The sequence below is a fragment of the Vidua macroura genome, chromosome 14, assembly GCF_024509145.1.
Source record: "Vidua macroura isolate BioBank_ID:100142 chromosome 14, ASM2450914v1, whole genome shotgun sequence".
Taxonomy (NCBI): Eukaryota; Metazoa; Chordata; class Aves; order Passeriformes; family Viduidae; genus Vidua; species Vidua macroura.
Genome location: NC_071584.1, coordinates 9,149,709 through 9,169,193, shown reverse-complemented (window position 1 = coordinate 9,169,193; position 19,485 = coordinate 9,149,709). Strand labels below are relative to the sequence as shown.

At 39.8% G+C, this 19,485-nt stretch overlaps 1 protein-coding gene across 2 annotated transcripts in view; it reads left to right on the top strand.

The window, feature by feature from the left end:
- TBC1D8B (TBC1 domain family member 8B) overlaps window positions 1-18,430 on the top strand; it is a 32,909-nt gene extending 14,479 nt beyond the window's left edge. The window contains exons 7-21 of one of the 2 annotated variants that reach the window (XM_053990021.1): window positions 442-609; window positions 1,159-1,308; window positions 2,418-2,568; window positions 2,797-3,011; window positions 3,465-3,582; window positions 4,289-4,574; window positions 5,843-5,972; window positions 9,062-9,160; window positions 10,292-10,360; window positions 10,564-10,804; window positions 11,480-11,545; window positions 11,660-11,743; window positions 12,612-12,668; window positions 12,994-13,091; window positions 13,429-18,430. In XM_053990021.1, the coding sequence (XP_053845996.1) occupies window positions 442-609; window positions 1,159-1,308; window positions 2,418-2,568; window positions 2,797-3,011; window positions 3,465-3,582; window positions 4,289-4,574; window positions 5,843-5,972; window positions 9,062-9,160; window positions 10,292-10,360; window positions 10,564-10,804; window positions 11,480-11,545; window positions 11,660-11,743; window positions 12,612-12,668; window positions 12,994-13,091; window positions 13,429-13,839 (2,343 nt within the window). In that variant the 3' untranslated portion in view covers window positions 13,840-18,430. Of the gene's footprint in view, window positions 1-441; window positions 610-1,158; window positions 1,309-2,417; window positions 2,569-2,796; window positions 3,012-3,464; window positions 3,583-4,288; window positions 4,575-5,842; window positions 5,973-9,061; window positions 9,161-10,291; window positions 10,361-10,563; window positions 10,805-11,479; window positions 11,546-11,659; window positions 11,744-12,611; window positions 12,669-12,993; window positions 13,092-13,428 lie in introns of those variants that run through there. The other variant, XR_008439345.1, reaches the window with a different exon arrangement.
- The last annotated feature ends 1,055 nt before the right edge of the window (window positions 18,431-19,485 follow it).

Genomic DNA, 19,485 nt, shown 5'->3' with positions numbered 1-19,485 from the left:
TGTTCCATCATGGCAATTAAAGTCAGCTCTAGCTGTCATGTGTTATGACAGCTGTTTTGACAGGGTATTCTCGGTGGAAATTCAGTCTTGCAAAACTTGTTTCATTTGATTACTTACAAAAGTCATGTTTTCTCTGCAAAAAAAAGCAACTGCTTCAGTGGGTAGAAGGAGACAAAGTTTTCAAATAAGCTGAGCACTCACAGCTGAGAAAATCTTTTTGAAGATTTCTGGTACTCTGTTAAAAATCTGTTGCATAATACATAGTGCCTTTTGCTAAAATAGCTACAGGCAGCTGAGCTTTCAACTTGTGACTTGTGTTACTTAGTCTGCTTGTGTGCTTCATACACTGGTTCATTTATATATGTATTCTTAACAGGTTTTCTCTTTTATAAGTAAGCAGGTAAAATTCCTTGCTTAATTTATGTGTCCTTGGTTCCATAGGTTACAGGGGTGGATACAGCAGATCCAGCCAACAGAGGAGTCAGCATTAGTACCAAAGGGAAAACAGCTTTTCGTTTCACAGAGGTCAGAGATTTTGGACTGCTTGTGGCAAAGCTCAGAATGAAATGCAATGCAACTGCAAGTCCACAACACATCATAAGTACTGAGGTAACTGCTCTGGAAATTCTAATTTCTTAGAATTTGTTCATAGGAATAAGTCACGAACCTCTGGTTTTAAGATTTTGAAAAATAAATAACATGTGAAAGAGAGTGAGTTGGACAATGGTGCTACTGTGAATGCTGTTTGGAATCCTGTTTGGGTTCCTTTACCTTGTTTTTCATCAGGTTTTGAAAAACAACTTCAGCTGTAATGCTGGTTTTTAAGTGCTCTCAGGTTTTCTAAACAGTTCACTGTATGAATGAGTTTTTTTTGGTGGTGATGGATGGTCAGATGTCCTTATCATCCTATTCTCAATTCTCATTATGAATATTTGTCTGTTCATAATTTAGTTTTTTTTCTTGAGAGATGGCTTTTCCCCCCCAAGTGCAGCCTCCTGAAAGCCCTGTGCAGAGCAGAGACTGCTGTTTATCATTTATTTTAGAAGTCTGTATCTGGCACCTGTAACTTAATATAATGAGCAATAATGGTCTGGTATCAGTGCTGCTCCTTGGAGGATTGTTTGTTATTTACAAGAACCACTGTTAATTTTTTTCAAGGTTGCAGCTGGTTCTGCCACTGACAGTCCAAAGGATTTTGGTGCAGGACAGTCAAAGATGGGCCAGAGAGATAACAGCAAAACTGTCAGTACAGAAGCACTTATGACTGTCTACCATCCTCAGGATGCTGAGAACCTTGACTCTAAAATGGTAAGGGATAAAATGGCCAACAGTTTTTGGAATTGAATTGGAAAGGAGTGAAGTATATCAAAATGAATTTCAGCCAGGCTGCTGATTTCCTTGGGGGCTTTGCCGGTCTTCTTTCATCTGCATTTTCTGTATTTGGAGTCCACAGGGTGCTTCTTCATGGCTCCATTCAATTTTCTGCTCATCTTGTTTAATAATGATATGTCTTATCTTCATTGAGTTAGTTTTTCCTGCTCTTCTACCCCTCAGGGAAGAGTTGGCTGTTTGTTTTATGACAGTGAACATGTTGCATTTCTGTCTGAATTTTCAAGATACAAAGTCTCTGGGAGCAAGGAGAATGTTCTAAGAAATTGATTTAACTTCCTCCTTGTTTCCTTCTTCTGCAGCACTGTCTAACAAAGTTAGGCTCTGAAGAATATTTATATAGTTATTTTTGCAGCAGATCATCCAATTTCTGCTTTTCCATAGTATGTGAAAGAAGACAGGTTTTATTTCAAAATAAGTCTTTCAGCAGAACTGAGTAAATTAAGATACGAAATGTTTTATATTAGAAATACCAGAAAACAAATACCCTTTGGGCAGGACAAAAGGGAGTCCAGATTTTTAAATCCTGCTTTTTATAGTATGTTGAACAGAAGTGATTTTCTTTTCAGTACCTTTAATTGCATTAACGATGTTAAATCTTAGTGCTGCATGCACAGAAATTGTAGTGGTGACATTGACCCTGTCTCAGCCCTGGAACCTCACATGAGCTGGAGCACCCCATCAACAATTGCTTTGCTTCCACAGAAATGTCTGTTTGACCTTCCTGTGCTGTGGCAGTTTTTGTCAGATGGGATACTGGATTAGATCTACCTTCTGTCTCATCTTGTATAAACATACTTTAAGGAACAGTAGGTCATGTATGAGATAGCATTTTATGCTAAATTTTTGCTCTGCATAGGCTGGATTTTGCTCTGATTTGCTTCAAATTTCACACATCAATGTGGATTCCAATGCGGCAGTTTCCAGTTTATATGAATAGAACTGGGAGCAAAATTTATTTTTGTTCTCTGAAACCTGAGGAGAATCTACCAGTATGATTAATGCTTGTTATCTTCTGCTTTTGGTAGTTGAAAGAAAAAATGAAGGAACAGTTGTGGAACATCCTGTTTGCGGAACGGGGCCATGGGGTCAGTATGTTTCGAACAAAGAAGACTCGAGACCTAGTTGTAAGAGGCATCCCAGAGGCATTAAGAGGAGAACTCTGGCTGCTTTTCTCAGGTATTGCATAACAAGCATAACTGGTTCATTTGGGAGTCATCATTGGCAATCTTCATTGCTGAGTGTTTCCATTAATTTCAGTAGAATTACCCTGACACATTACTTCAGTAATATGTGGAAATTCATGAGGTACCTCAGTAGTCACCAGAATTTTTATACAAATTGCAAACAATCAAATTACTGTTTTACTGCTGTCCTCTAATACCGTGCAATGCAATGTATTGGCAGGTGCTGTAAATGACATGGCATCCAACCCTGGTTATTACACTGAGCTGGTGGAGAAGTCCTTAGGAACGTGCACTTTGGCTACTGATGAAATTGAGCGAGATTTACGTCGCTCCTTACCTGAGCATCCTGCTTTTCAAAGTGACACAGGAATTTCTGCCCTCAGGAGAGTTCTTACAGCTTATGCATTCAGGAATCCACAAATTGGATATTGTCAGGTATACCAGTTTTGAGAGTCTTAGTGCTAGTTGTTGAAATATTAGCTCATGATGATAGTATAGTAGCACCTCATAAAATCTGTCACAGAAATGTGGAATAGTTTCTTGCTTAGTGGTTCACTTACTTTGCTTATTTCATGCCATTGTGTAAAATTAGTTTTTACATTGTACTTGGACTAGTTTATGAATTCTGTCATGTCCACTTCATATATGAATTTGCATTCTAACAAGACATATGGCACTTGAAAATATTTTAATGTACTTTAGATACTCTGATCTGTATTTAATAACATAGAAGTAAAACTCTTGTCCTGGGTATGGCTGTAGGTTATCCCAGTGCTTTAAAAATGTGCTGTACAGTGCTTTCAGAAATACAAATTCTAAGAAATAATACCAGTTGTGTTTTCATCATCTTTTCTCTTTAATGTTTCCTTTCCTGTTTGAATGTTGCAGGCAATGAATATTCTGACATCAGTGCTTCTGCTGTATGCTAAAGAGGAGGAAGCATTCTGGCTTTTGGTTGCTGTGTGTGAAAGGATGCTCCCCGACTATTTCAATCGCCGAATCATTGGTAACATCCATCTGCTTTTTTATCTATCTTGAATTGAATGTCTACCTATATTGAATGTCAATGGTTATTCATTAAGAACAAATATAAGGAATGAGCTGAAGACTGATGGAGAGAAACCATTGCATTTGTTTTGGTATTGTGGAGTAGAAAATGGAGAACATCCCATGACGCTCCTTAAAATAGGCATGGGTGTGATTTTCAGATATTGTCAGTATTCTAGACATAACTATTCAGGAAATAGTCAGTTAGACACTATTAGTTCCTTTGGAATTATAACTGCAATTCATACTATTCATTTAAAACTTAGTCAGTTGAGATAAAGGAAAAGGAGTTACTGCAGGTCCAGACTTGGACTTTGATCTCATATGCAGTTCTTACAGGTGTATATGTTAGAAGAAAATGGGGTGTGAAGTTTTTCTCTTGTTGCAGAGGAAGGGTACTGGCTGTCAAGAGAGTCACTGGAAGCAGCCATGTACTCACCAAAGTGGCAGCACACTTTGAGCATGCCCAAGGCTCTGGCCCCAGGCATGGAGAGCACAGATTCCAACATGGGGGAAGGAGCCAATGGTTCCATGCAGCTGGGCCTGTGTGTGCTTGTACAACAAAGCTGCACTAGGACAGGAACTTTGTTTCTGGCTGGTGCTCTGAGAAGTGTGCTTCTCTGTGTTAAGATTTGGGTGGTGGTTTTGTTATCCTTTCCCTGCAGGTGCCTTGGTAGATCAGGCAGTGTTTGAGGAGCTCATCAGGGTTCACCTGCCTCAGTTGACAGACCACATGACGGACATGACTTTTTTCTCCTCGGTCTCTCTCTCCTGGTTCCTTACCCTTTTTATCAGTGTGCTGCCAATTGAAAGTGCAGTCAATGTGGTGGACTGTTTCTTCTATGATGGAATAAAGGCAATCTTGCAGCTGGGCCTTGCAGTGCTGGAATACAACATGGAGAAGTTGCTCACTTGTAAGGATGATGCAGAAGCAGTCACTGTTCTCAACAGGTATTAGTGTAACTGTTACTCTTTCAGGCTACATAGCAGCTGCTATAATTGCATGTAGATAAGTCATTCTGAGGTAGCTGAGAAGACATCAAGCCAAGATTTCCAAAGGCTTCATAGGAATTAGTGCTCATCTCAGGCAGAAATTCTGGAAGAGGTGGCTGGAAAGTGGGCCTGGATCCTCTGAACATCCCATCCTGTATTCAAGTTCTACTAAAACCATAAATATTTTGTGAATTTTAAAGAAAAAGCAATGTGCTTTTAGCCTTGAATTTGTATCATGTATAGGAGGCAGATTGCCTTGATGAAAAGCACATTATGACTGTTCCAGACATCAGTTCAGGCATCAACTTACAGCAGCAAGTTCTTCAGCTTAGTTCTTGTAGTTTAGGCTGCTGAATCCTCTGCTGTTAATGGTTTAGAACAGAAATAAGACCAAAAAAATGTGATGAGCTCATCAGTCATGATGAGATGTTTGTTCTGTGTTAGCAACGTGAAGTGTGCTTTAAACTGACGTACTGCAAACAAAACTTGTTCAGTTTTTTCTTCACTAACTAAATTCTCTTGTTGATTCTGTGGTTGTGTATCATGGAGTATTAGAACAGCAAAATTACTGTGCTGTAGCAGTTAATGAGTTATGACTGTTAAGAACTGATAATAAGAATTTCTGTTTAGTGAGGCTTTTACATGTTGCATGTTTGAATGGGGTGGGAGCTACAGAATTATTCAAGAAGATGTAGTTTTTGTTATGAGACCATGCAGTCTGGTGTTTATTGTAAAATCTGGCTTCCCCAGTGGATCTATTTAGGCTGGTTATGTGGGTGAGATAAGCAGGTACAGATCAGGCATGCCTTTGTCTTATACATCTGGGGGAATTAAGATTGTCTTGTTCACAGTTCAGGACGAGCCTTTTTCTTTGTCCCAGTTAGTACAACCTTGCTATATGGATTGGAAAACCAGGGGAGTGCCAATGGAAGGACCTTGGAAAGAGTCTAGTTTAACTTCCCACTCAAAAGGGGATTGCTGCTAGCACTAGATCACATAAGCTCAGTCCTAAAAACTCTCAAGGCTGGAAGTTCTACAACCTTCTCTGGGTGGGCAGTTCCAAAGTTTGTGTATCTTTGTTACTATTATAGCACTTTTGTGCTACTGACTGATATTCTTTGTTTTTTCCCATTCTCTACACACTTTTTCTTCCGTAGATGCCAATATTATTGTTTTATTGTGATAAACTGGTTCCTGCTGATTTCTCATGTGTTTGCTTTGTGCAGATTTTTTGACAGTGTCACTAACAAAGACAGTCCTTTACCTCCAGCTGTGCAGCAGGGCTCCAACCTCAGTGATACAAAGAGTGACCATCCAAAAGTGGACATCACTGATCTGATCCGAGAGTCAAATGAAGTATGTGTTTTTGTGGGCATGTTTTTGCATCCCATGCAGTGTTAATGTTTCATGGGCTGCTTTGAAACAGTGCAGTTGCACTGTACAAACTAGGGTAGAAAATCTGTCTGGATTGGTAGAAATTTGGCTCTGTACTTTGTCGAGCCTCACTGAAAACCTTATAGGTTATGGGATGGGTTTACTTTTCTGTTGTTGTGTGTTTTTAACTGCTGGGAAGGTGCTTTCTAGTCTGTCCTGAGTGGAGTTCCCAAGATTTATCACAGGTCATGTATTGCCATCCCTCATTAATATTATTAGTATGTTAAGTAAATGACAAAATACAGCTGAAGCAGCCTTTATGTTATACTAATTTGAGACTGATTACTGCACATTGCAGATACTGGTAACTTTTGACATAACAATGCATATGGGAAGCTGTGTACTTGAGAAGTTTATGGTATGGGTTAAATGCCCTCTAGAGATGTATTTAGTGAGGAAGACCAGCTATGCTCCTTAAGTACTTTCAATTTGCAAGTTTACTTTCTGCAATGCTAAGCTTTGGAGCTCTGCATTGGTGAGGAGATCTAGTTTCTCCTTTTTCTCTCTAGATTTCCATGAGACATTCTTTTCCCTTGCCATGATGTGAATCAGAGTATTAATCTAATTGTAGATAGGTTTCGGCTCAGCCCACCAGAAGTGAAAGGCAAGCTGAGAGAAAAGATGTTCACATTTTGCTCTTTCCATTAACTGCTTTTTTTTATCTGTGTGATATTTGTTTTGTTTTCTGATTCACAGTAGTGTCTTTAGTAAAAAAATCCACAGTACATCTCTTTTGAAAAAGTGTCCTGACCTTGACTCAGAAAATATTAACTAACTGTAATTTGTACAATTTAGAAAATGTCTTCTTTGATTTTTTTTTCTAAGAAGATGCTACTTTTAATGGGCGACACAGTGTCAAGAATCAGAAACTCAGTTTCTCTTGGAACTGTCTCTATAGCACTGGGCTAATCATACAGAAGTCTGTTCTGCTATAGTATTGTTTTAAAAGAATGTTATACTGAAGAATCATGTTTGGAAAACCCTGTAAGATTCTTGAAAAAAAAGTTGAGAGTTCAAAGTGAGGATGAATATTTGCAGAATAGAGACCAGAGATAGTAAATAATGAAGTGCTGCATATTGCATTCAGAAGTGTAAGCTGAAGCTTTCAGAGAGATGGAATCATGACTGAAAAACAAAAACTCACTTTCTTCTGTGGGAGATGGCACCAAATCAGTAGTGTCTGATATGGCTTTTGAAAATTGTTTTGGGCAGATCTTTGAACCTGAATCTTCCAAGATGACAGCCCTGTTCTTAGGCCCATATCCCAGTTTCTACCTCACAGCCCCTTTTTCTTATGCAAATTCAGTTTCAAATTCAAGTCTTCATTTGAAACTGAGTTTCTTCAGTGCTGGCAAGTGTCTCATATTTGAGAGCTGCTCATACAAATTAAGAGTCAATTTCCTGCTTCCCATTTTGACCAGACAGTTAATTTCAACATAGTTGTGGTCTGGTGAAGGGTTTTATTTTCATATCGCTGTGGAAATAAACTAAAACAAATTTTGAAATGGGAAGACTGCTGCAATGGAGAGTTTTCATTATGCAAATAGGTTACAAATTATGAAGAAGTGAACAGAGATACTCTCTGATACTGTTTATACAGATGTTCACGAGAGAAATGAGTTTAAGTGAATTTTAAAATGTAGTTCAGTTTAATTCCTTGAACTCATGTGCAAATGCAGATTCTTTGGCAGTCTAATCAGGCTTGAAGAAGTCATGTTTACTTAGAGAATGGAAGACTGTATAAAATCACATTCATTCAGATTTTAATGATATATTGTATGTATATTCTCACTAAGGCCATTGCCCAATACTAGTGCTCAGAAGCCAGACCAGTTATGAGCCTGAATAACCAGTTATGAGTCATAACCAAAATGAGTTATAATTTAGAGATGCAATTTCTCTCTGCTTCCACTTTGTTTCAAACCAGAGGGATGCTGGTAACGGTCTCCACAGGAACATGGAAATGCAGTTCTGGAAGACAACTCAACAGCTTATCCGGTTCAGCTTCCTGTCCAGCATCCACCCAGATCATCCTTTAAAAAGTCTAGTGTTGTCAAAACAGTTCCACAAAAGAAAATCTGCAAAAACTGTAGTCCATCATAGGGTTTGTCTGTCCATGTGGGAAAGTATCGAGTGTAATTTCTCTCGGATGTTCTTAAAGCACTATTGAGGAGAGCTGGCTGTGGTTTTCTCTGTAATTCCTTGTTGCTATTAGGTGGTTGTTCATCATTTACCCTTTCAAGTCTGATCATAGAATCAGTTACAGAATAGTTTGGGTTGACAGGGGCCTTTAAAGACCATCTAATCCAGCCCCCTGCAGTGAGCAGGGACAGCTAGATCAGGCTTCTTGGTTGAGTCCAGCCTCATCATGACTCTAAGTGAGAAGAATGAGTTTTAACAGATTGCTCTCCTAAAAGGGAGTTGCTAGATCTGTTCTTTTTCTAGATTTAATACAACCAGTTCCTTTAACCTTTCATCAAAGTTAATGTGCTGAGACTCTTTTGTCCGTGTTGCAATTTTTCGTATCTTGTTTAAAGGGCACTGCTGATAAGGGGACAAACACACTGCAGGGGGAAAAGCTTCTGGAAATCCTGCCTAATTTGGTTGTTTATCACTCATTTGTTCTCAAAGCTTGTTATTAGAAGCAGTTTTGCCCATGGTGCATGGTGGTCATCAGTAGGCCATGTCTTCCTGATAGCCTGTGCTATCTGAAAAGTGCCAAAAAAACTTACGGAAGAGAAGTTGAATCTACTGAATTTTCTCATAAAAGGAAATTTAATTGATTTGATATGGTCTTGATAAAGAATGCGTCCTGTTTTGATCAACTAGTTTCTGTTTAGATTTTAATTGTTTAATAATTTGTTCCATGATTTTTTTTTTTTTCCTCTGAGTTTCTGTGATCTTCCTTTGTGTGCACGTCTATATTGTGTTTAGACACAAGAGAGACAGAGGTGCTTGTTTAGATGTGTGTCCCAACAGTTGATTGCATGGAGTGGTGCTTTTCTCCTTAGAGATATGGTGATATTCGCTATGAGGATGTTGAGAGCTTGCGCTGCAGGAACAGGCTGTATGTGATCCAGACCTTGGAAACTACGACCAAGCAGAATGTGGTGAGTGACTTGGAAGAGTTTCAGCCTTCTCCCTGATAAAATTCATTCCCTTTTGGAAGGTTCTGAGAAGAGCTGCAGTTTCCAGGCCAAATGTACGATTTTATACTGAACCCCCTCATGTCTGCAGGGTGTCTGTTAACTGAGGCTTGGCCTGTGATGTTTTCAGGCTGTAAATCACAGCATGACCTTCTGGTCTCGTTACAAGTTGCACCATTGCCAACCACTTCAAAAGGCTGGCACATCTCTCACACTTTGTGTGGATTGGAACAGGCTGACCTATATTTCTATCTGCTGATGTTAATACTGTTCTCTTAGAGGCATAGAACACCATACAGCAAAACAGTTAAACACCTGCATTTTTACTCTGCAGCACTGAAGAGGTTATTGTAGTGCATTCAACAGGGGTTGCTTTTTGACTGTGTTGTGTGTGAATATCTGGTAATGTGGCAGCTCTCCATCTACCTATCTCATCCTTTCAATTCAGACTGCTCAATGAAGGTGGAGGTTGTGAGGAGCTTCCTTTGTTTGCCTGTTTTCTTCAGTGGCTCATTTCCAATACCTGATGATAATACTAGTCTGTCCACTACCTAGTGCTTCTCTCTGTAGTAAATGTGGCTTGTAGCAACAGAAACTAAATGCTGGTGGTTATGCCAAGATGGTATTGTTGTATTTAATTTTACAAAACATATATATTGTGAAGTTGGAAGCTGGTCTTACAGCAAACTTTGTTTTTTAAAAACTGAACAATTTTTTTTCATTAAAAAAAATGAGGATTCAGCTTCACTGTTGAGAGCTGAACATGTAATTGCCCATTTAAAGAAAGCTATATGTTATGTTGTTAAAAATAATTGAGTTTTATCTCCTGGGTTTCATAGTGTAGGCTCCATGTATGTTAGTAACGTGACTAGCCGTAAGCTTTTTTTTTTTTTTTTTTTTTTTTTAGAAATTACTTACTTTAATCTATAATCTTCTGGTCACTTTTTAAAATAAAGTGCTATTCTTACTTCTAATTGTAACATGCCAAAACCTGGAACATGCAAACAGTGTCTCTTAATGTAAAGTTAAGTCTCCCATAATGTTATTCCAAAGAGGAAAGACACATTAATTAATTTTTTCTTGACTTTGTTTCAGCTACGTGTTGTGTCTCAAGAAGTAAAATTCAGTCCTAGTGATCTTGAAGAGCTTTATGAATTATTCAAGGTAATGTGCCATTTTCTTCACTTACCAAACAACTATCTTAACAGTAGCCTTTGAAATGGTTTTAGTAAATAGAGATAAAGGTTGGACTCAATATATGTTTTACATGCCAACTGTACTACTGATTATATAGTTAACTGCTCACATCTTTCCCCCAGAGAGACTTCTTGTTTCCTGAAACCTAATGTTTTATCTTTGCTTTGCAGAAGGAGCATTTTCTTTCCTGTTACTGGAGTGTAAATAGTCCTGTCCTGCAACATCATGATGCCAGCCTGCCCTACCTTGAGCAGTACCGGATTGATTGCCAACAGTTCAGGGTTCTCTGCCATCTCCTGAGCCCCTGGTCACACTGTGCAAACAGAGACTCTCTGGCTCTGTGGACATTCCGACTGATGGATGAGAGTTCCAACTGCCTTATAAACTTCAAACAATTTGCCTGTGTTCTTGGTATGGCAACAAAACATACATGAGCACATTCACAAGGCTCCTGGGAGTAGTCCTGGGGTGTATCACCTTCCATACTCTATACAAAAAGCTAAGGAGATTTAGTCTCTTAACACAGGGTCAAATAGTGTGATTTTTTTATTAAAGACAGAATAATTTCCTCTTGGAGATTAAATTTAAATATGGCTTGGCCATCAAAATATCCACAAATGAAGAATGGTCTGATCTCATTGCCCAGCCTGTTTGGTTTATGATAAATCTTCATACTAAGTCATCTTTTACACAGATTGTGCAGGATGACCAATGCCTTATTCCTCTGGGAAACTGAAAGTTTTCTTGGCTCACTGCTCTGTTCCTTTCACCTTGTTTTCAAAGTGTAATGTTCAGGAAACAAAAATTTAAGGGAAATGCTGAGACATTAGTGCACTATTTCTTTTGGTGCTGTGGTTTTATTTTAGTAAGTCATAGACATTATTAGTGTTCTTTCATTAGCCTCTTTCATTAGGCTAACCCCAGGCTCAGCCACAGGTGATAGTGCTTTCTTTAAGCTTCATATCTAATTATACTCCCTGTAAGATTGGGCATGTGTCCCAGCTCCCTGGGTTGTATTTAAGTTAAGAGGGTGTTCTAAAGTTTGGTCCAGTTGAATAGACTGTCCTTTGTCCTTTCCCCTAACAGATACGATGTATAATGGAAGCTTCACTGACAAACTGAAGTTTCTTTTTAAGTTGCACATCCCTCCAGGTAAGTGAGAAACAGTAGCATTTGGGAAGAGCTGTCTTTGGATTTGTCATCGTTATCACTGCTTTGGTAATGCCTGGGCACCATGAACCCACTTTATTTAATCATTTATTGCAGCTTTTACTGAAGTAGACTCTCTAAGCCCTTCCAAAGGGGATGATCTTTCAAAAGAAGAACTGATCCACTTCAGCCAACTCAGTGGTAAGCTCCAGAGTGTGAGGGTTTGCCTGCAGAATACTAGAAGGAATCTATTAATTGTCCTGTGAAAAATGGGGAGCTTTCTTCTGAAAACTAGTAAATCCAGTAAATCATATCCCTGGTTAACAGAACCCCTTGTGAAGAGCTTCTGTAGATAGTTACAATTTAATAAACTTGTGCAGAATTTGTGGATAGCTCATCTGATGGTTGAATTCAAAGGCCCATGGGTGTTTACATGGAAATAGGGGAGTGTATTTGGTTGGCATTGTGGGCAGCCTGTTGCAGAGTTGAAGTGATGACTGTTTCATTTTTGCATCCTGGGCATAAAGGAATGGTATTTTCTGCCTCAAAAATTAAAATACCAAATCCATACTTACTTTGAGGCGCGTAAGAATTTTGAAATTCTTTGCTTTCATTTTAGATCAAGTGAGCTGAAAAGGTTTAGTAAATTTATGGAGTTGATAAAATAATCTGTTTCAAATACTCTTGAAACCTGTGGGATTTTTATGGGAAGATAGATCCCTTTTTGGTTTTAAAAATCTGCCCAAAGTAGACAATATATAGGTATTGTTCCTGCTGCTCTTCAAGTTGTGAACCGTGAACATTATAAAGATTATTTAACTGATAGCAGTTTCACTGGTGATCTTCTGCCTCACAATGGCTTCTATTTTTATAGAAAATATGCAGATTTTACCATGTGGTTTCTTCTTGACCTAATCTGTGATGAGAACATTGAGGGTCTTGTGCCTTAAGGAAGGAATTTATGATAAGGGAAATGTAACATTGGTTCTCTTTTCTGAGCTAAGTAACTTTTTTTTTTTTTTTTTTTTTTTTTTTTTTTTTTTTTTTTTTTTTTGTCCCTAAATTGTAGTTTCATCTGTTGGGGATAATCTTGAAAGTGATTCTTTGAAGAGCAGCCCGGAAAAAGGTAAAAGAATCCTGGTGGCACATTTGGTAACTGTGTCTTTTGGGGGACTAGAGCTGGAAAGTGTGTGGTGACAGAGTATATTAAGTAGCATCAACCTTAGTGTGCTGGTAACATTCTGTCCTCTTATGTAAGTGTAGCCATGGCAGCAAAAGGTCAAAAGTAACCTCTTGTCCTGTGTAAGTCCTTGGCCCCACCACTCTGTTGAGAAGGAATGACATTGAATGTGCTAGTTCTTTTGCTTTTGCTTATTATCCCTCATGGGAAGGTCTCAGTTCTTGTTTGTTCACTTTTTTTTTTTTTCTTCCACTTCTCCCCCTTCAAAAAGGGAAGGGGAAGGTTGATATTCAGGCATATCTGAAGCAATGGCAAGATGAACTTCTTAAAAAAGAAGAAAATGTCAAGGATTTGCCAAGAATGAATCAGGTAAACTGTCTAAGTCTTACTTAAGTCTATTTTGTCATGAAAGTTTACCCTTTAAGTCCTATTACAATATTTCTGAAGGATTTGTAGAATCCATTTAATTTCAAATCTTCACATCAGTCATTAGACTGTGGCTTTTTAAAACTGATGTAATGTATCAAGAGAGATACACATAGGTTTGAGACACACATAGGTTTCTCAGGGCTAGTCCATGCTGTCATTAGAGCAGCTGCACCAGGTGCCAGGCAGCAGCAGGCACTGCACTGAGAATACGACAGGTGGTGAAACAGAACAGTTGTGTTGCTCTTCTCTGAGCAGTTTCCTCTGTATCTCTCTGTAGTCTCAGTTCATCCAGTTCTCAAAGACTCTCTACAATCTGTTCCATGGGGATCCTGAGGAGGAGCTCTTGTATCGGGCTATCGCGGTGGTGACCAGCCTCCTGCTGAAAATGGAAGAAGTTGGCAGAAGACTGCAGAGTCCCATGTCACCTGTCAAAAGTCCAGTTGCTGTTACAGAAATGGCTGCTGAAGTGCCCAGAGGGAGGCAAGCGGAAAACAGCTCTGAGCAGACTGAAGGCAGTAGAGCACAGAGTTTAGAAGGGAACCATGAATGGTCTTTTGCCTTTGAGCAGATTCTGGCATCCTTATTAAATGAACCAGCCTTTGTGAGATTTTTTGAAAAACCACATGACATAAAAGCTAAAATAGAGAGTGCTAAAAATTTACAACTTAAAGCAAGAACCAGAGTGTAATTTTCTTTACATTTGACTCTGAATGAATCACATAAAGTGCTTACAAATGAAGGTTGTAACTATGGAAATCAAGTCTGGTGTTGACATAGGAAAAGAAGTTTGAAGAATTGCTTCAAGTATCAGATTACTGGTATGTAATGTAAATAAAAATAATTTGAAGCACAGTCACTTTCTTGCATTGTTCATAACTTTCAATCCAAAACAGGGACTGAATAATGAACTGCCTTTACCATGTTATTAAAACATGCAGCATTGCTTGGAGATACTGGATGTGTACCTGTTGCAAACCTGTCTGAATCACTGTTGGAGTAGGTGTTCTCCAGGTTCTTTTCTAGTACTGTGATAAAAGGAATGACTTTTTCCCATTTTCACTTTAAAGGAGTGTCAACAGCTTGGAGGTTGTCTTCCACATTAATTAGTTATTCCAGATTGCTTGTGGACTGGGGCCAAAGCAGCGTGAAGACTAAGAACAGAGGCTGTGGTAGGACCGTGAGATTGGAAAAGGAAGTTGCTCACAATTCCTCTGCTTTGATGTTACCCATGGGTCTGGACTCTAGTAGATTCCAGCCTCTCTTTCCCATTTTCATACCAATCCTCCTACCAAGAAAAGGTGAAAAGGATGGAAGCTTATTTGGTCATCCAGGCTGCACGAGGATGCAGAAACTAATAATCGTTGTTTAAAATCAGGGGAAAGCAGTGGCTAAATCTGTCTGACCACAGGGTGGTTGTAGTTTATCTGGCAAAAGGAGACATTGTTGGCTTCCTAGGAGCATATTGATGAAATGTGGAGTTTTGCTGGTGTTTGGAAAGCCCAAGCACAGGCCATCTGTAGCTGAGTGTTGACTATTGAGCTGCTTAGGGACAGATTGCAGTTGCTTCTTTGCCTACCCTGAGTCCGTATCTCAACCCAATAATTACTGTTGCTTTTCTCTGGATTGTTCTGCTGTAATATTTTCCATCTGTCAGGATTCAAGGCAACAAGAAAATCCCCTTGAATCTGACTTGAAATGTTTAATGTATGAAATATGATATAGTAGAGATCCTGTGGAGGAAAGCTCTGCCCGTGTAAAAGCTGAGAAATGTTGACCTTGCATCTTTGGTAGCTAGTGCTAGAAGGAATTTAGAGAAGGAGAGAAAGAGCTTGTATTTTAACAACAACAGCAAAGTAAGTGGGGAGTCTTGCTAAACTAGTTTAAAACATCTGTTTCCAAAGCCTGTATGACAATCTTTCTCTGCAGAGCAACATTATTTTTATACTGTGCATGTTTTTTTAAAGAAACAGAATGGTGATGGCATCTTTCAGAGGCTTTTTGTGCAATACTAGTGTGAATGAAGAATAAAACAAATTTCTGATGTGATACAGGCACTTTGTGAAATGCCATCATTGCAGTTGGTGTTAAATTTATGAATTATGTCTTACACTTTCCTCAATACTCTCAGGTATTAATGTAAAATAAAGTTTTACTAAAGAAGTCCAAAAGCTATATGATAAATGTGGAGAATGAGGGAGCTTTTTTCAGAAGCCTTCACAAAGTAATTGCAGTTGAAACAATATGCTGCTCATTTGTATTTTTATGTATAAAATATAAAAACTAATTTATCCATTTATGTGGATAAGGATAGGGCCACGCTGTATTACTTTTTAAAAATGTTTTCACAAAGTTGTTTAGAAATACAAAGCAGATGATAATGTTTTTCTAGTCCAGGATGTACCCAGATAAGGTTTGATCAGTGAGTAATTCTGCTAATAGCCATGATGAAATTAACGGAGCCTCATGAGAACAGATACAGCTGCCCATACCAAAAGCTTTTGTAGGTTTATGAGAGATACTCTTCATGTCAACAAGTAGTCAAAGCTGTGAACTATTTGCTAATCAAAGTAACAGAGATATGAAAGTCTTAAAACTCAAGGACTGTTTCGATTGAGAGCCTAGATGTGAAGATCTAAGTGCAGAATAAGGTGAAGGAACTTGCAAAGTACAACAACCTTCTGTTGTTACCTGGTTGTAAAAAGGTGCTCAGTTTGTACAATACCCTTTTCTATTAGTGCCCACCCAAGAGACTGCAGAGCCTTTGCCAGCTGGGTAGTAGCTCTTGTCAGGTGTCAGATCCATGTTTGAAGAGCATATCTATCAAAATAGATTTAAGGCGACGATGTAAGGGCGAACACTGACTTTTATTAACTGCATGGATTTTTTGTTCAATTTATTGATATTTTTTCCCAAAAGGGGTGGTGTCTTTAAATTGTTCCTGTAATACACCTGCAGGCTGATCCAGGAAGACTAGTCACAGTGACCAGGCATCCAGTCTCAGCAGGATGGAGGGTGGAGTGAGGTCGCTTCCAGTAGGCTGGCAGCACTCAGGCAATGGCCCAGCTGCCTTGTTCTTCCTTTTGGAATCTCTGGATCATGGGCTGATTGTTTGGGGAGAGGTAGATGTAGCAAGTGCCAGTGATTTCCAAGGAGTGAACCCAGAGGTATGTTTGCTGAGCTAGTACCTCAGTGTACCACAAGCTGAGCTCTGCTTGTGACAGAGGAACTCTGGAGTTAGTGTCTAGCTTCTTTCCTTCCCTTTCCTATTCCAGCTCCTTCCATCCCTATTCCAGACAGGCTGGCTAACAAATAGATGCAGGTTTAGCTGGGACTGGCAGAGCTAGAGCAACAGCAGCTCCTTCCCTTCCTTCACTCCTGGAGAGTGATGCCTTGACTTCAAAGCCCTGCACAGTCAGGGACAGAGATCTCTGTGCTGTGCTGCTTCTTGGCCAGGTGAAGTTGGTGATACAGAGATGGCCCCAGACTCCCAGCACATCACCTGAGGGTGCTGGGTGTGCACATGAACAGGAAGCAGCTTGGTTAAGTGAATTCTATTGTGTCATTTCACTCACCTGGTGTTACTTTTTTTCTGTGAGTTTCCATGAAGTTTTCTGCCTTTATTTTCATGTTCAGTCTTAGGAAATAAATGAAGGTGCACCATTCAGTACAAAGTAGACAGCTGTAGATTGCTACCACTACTGATGCTGTTTGTCCAGCTTGACAATTGCAGTGCCTGCTGCAGTGTGACCTGGCAGCTGTGTCATGGTTACCCTGCAACGCTGGCAGTGCCCGTGGGGGACACTGCACAGTCCCTCCTTGTGGCTGGGCTGTCGTTGCTGTGTGCTAGGATGCCTTTTGTCAGAGGTAATCAGTAGCCTGGGGACAGCCAGCAGAGCTGTGATGTTCCTGGTCTTGCCATCTGGAATGTGCTGCTCTGGAGCCTGACGCTGCTCCCTGTGCTCTGGGTGACCTGACCCCCACAAGGAACTGGCTGCTTGGCTTCTGTGTGCCCAGCTCAGGGCTTGGGCATGTGAGGGGAGGGAATAGCTCAAATAATAAAAATACCAGCTCTTTCCACCATGGGAGACAACTGATGATAATTAAACCAGTAGCATTTTCCAAGATATGGAAGTGGCTGCTGCCATGTGATACAGAAAAATCACTTTCTGTTTCCATCCATTTCTAAACCAAGCCACTTGTTCATCACTCTAATGGCTAAATAATAATGTAATTTTAGAAGAGTTTGCTACTATAGTGACTAAGAAATAGCTGTGTGTTGATTTTATCAGAAGTTTCTCATCCAATTGTACCATACAAGGTTCTTGATTTTGATTGCTGTTGTTATCTGGATTAAAACAGAAGGAAATACTCTGATTTGTTTCCAGAAAAATAGGCTATTTTGTCTTTTTTGCTATAGCTTTGTCACTTTACCAAGACGGCAGCACATGTTTGTGTTGACAGATTGGCTTTTATACAATGTGTTGTATGCAGAGGTGCTGTAAGACAAATGGGGTGTTAAATAAAATATTGTTTCCCTTAAAAAAAAAAGAACACTGTGTTTGAGGCACTATTATTTCCTGTGATGGCCTGCTGCAGAAGTTCTTTCAAGAGTGTTGGTCATGTTAAAGCCACATTTAGTCAGTGCTTTGCAAAACAAGGAGCAAGCCAAAGCCCCTGCTGGGACAGCAGCCTCCCAGAAGAGCAGCAAAAATGGAGATCTGGATTTTGTAACCTGAGCTGGCTTCAGTGCTGAGCTGCTGAGACTGGCACTTACTTTGTCCATCCAAATTCAAACACAGTGTGCAGACCCTGATGCCTGGTTCTTTCTGTGTTGCTGCTATTGCCTCTGGCACTGGCCATGGAAACCCCAGTCCTTGTCCTGAGCCCCATCCCTTCAGCTGTCCATGCACGTGGACACAATGGCTGCTGCTCTTGTCTGTCCTGGAGAGCAGAGATCAGATCCTGATCCCTAACAGGCCCACACCACCCAGGGAAAAACAAGAGCACATAGTGTTTAACAGGTCCTACAAGTATTATTTTATTTCTTCTTAATTTTTTTTAAATACTATGTACAATCTGTTTAAAGCTTGTCAAAATGCATGGGCTCCCATTCAACGGAGCTGTGCAGGGACATAGATTCAAAACAAGAATAAAATCTTTACTGTTCATCTTCATAAGACACTTACTTTTTCCCATTACAAAATACTTTTAAGAATAGTAACATTTATAAATGTATTTATATTCAACATCATATAAAATAAACCAAGATTTATACTCAATTCTAGAGTTTTTCTTATTTTCTTTTTTTTTCTTGCATGGACTATATACATTATATACAGTAACTTCTCATTGTGTTTGTCAAATCAGCCTGATTATACCCACCAGGCTTTAGCTTATATGTACAAATACGCTAAAAGTGCAAGACTTTATTATTTAAAGCTGCCTGTGTTTTCAGAGGTCTGGAATTGTGTGGCCTATATATATTTATATATAGATATACATCTGCATACATAAAAATGTATATTAGAAATACATATATCTATATATAGCTATGGTATATAGGTTCTTGTGTACTAGAAAACCTCAGAACATTTATGACTGATAGGTCAACACTGACACTGGAGGCCAACCCTGCTGCCATCAGTCACATCCCTGCCCTCTGCTCGTCACCAACAAGTCACACTTATGTTTTCTTGTAGGAGGCTGGGGGGCGTGAACCAAACCCACCAGCAACCCTCAATTCCAAATGAGTCATAAAAGCACAGGTCATAGCTAACACCGAGGTAAACAAATACAAATCAACCTGAATAAAGAGATTTTTTTATCCATCTATTTTTTTGAGAGTGACAATATATGGCAAAACCCCCCTGGCCCTGACTCAGCCTTGCCCTTGGCTGGAGGCAGACTGAGCAAAGACCAAGCAAGCCCCAGAAAGGGTCAGTGGGATTTTGTCCTTTGGAACATGTTGAGAAAACACGGCCCTACCCGTGAGGCAGTGCCTGGGAATGTGCAGCCCCCACCCACCAGCAGCGAGGCCAGTGGCTGGGGGGCTCTGAGAATAAGGGGGCACATGATAAAGTGCGTTTTTAGGTCTCTGCTTTTAGCAAGGCTGGTCTAACATGTAAACATCCTCACCAAGCTCCTGTGCTCCTCACTGGGAGCTGTGAGCAGGGGCTGTGCCCTCAGCCCTCTGTCCCTGCAGCCCAGGGCTGCCATCAGCAGGGCTGTGCTCAGGGCACGGCCCTATTGGGTGCACCCACTGCCCCCCACCTCCCCCAGAACCCCTTCCCAACCCGATTTTTTGTTTGGACTCACTGTCAAAGCCACAGCAATG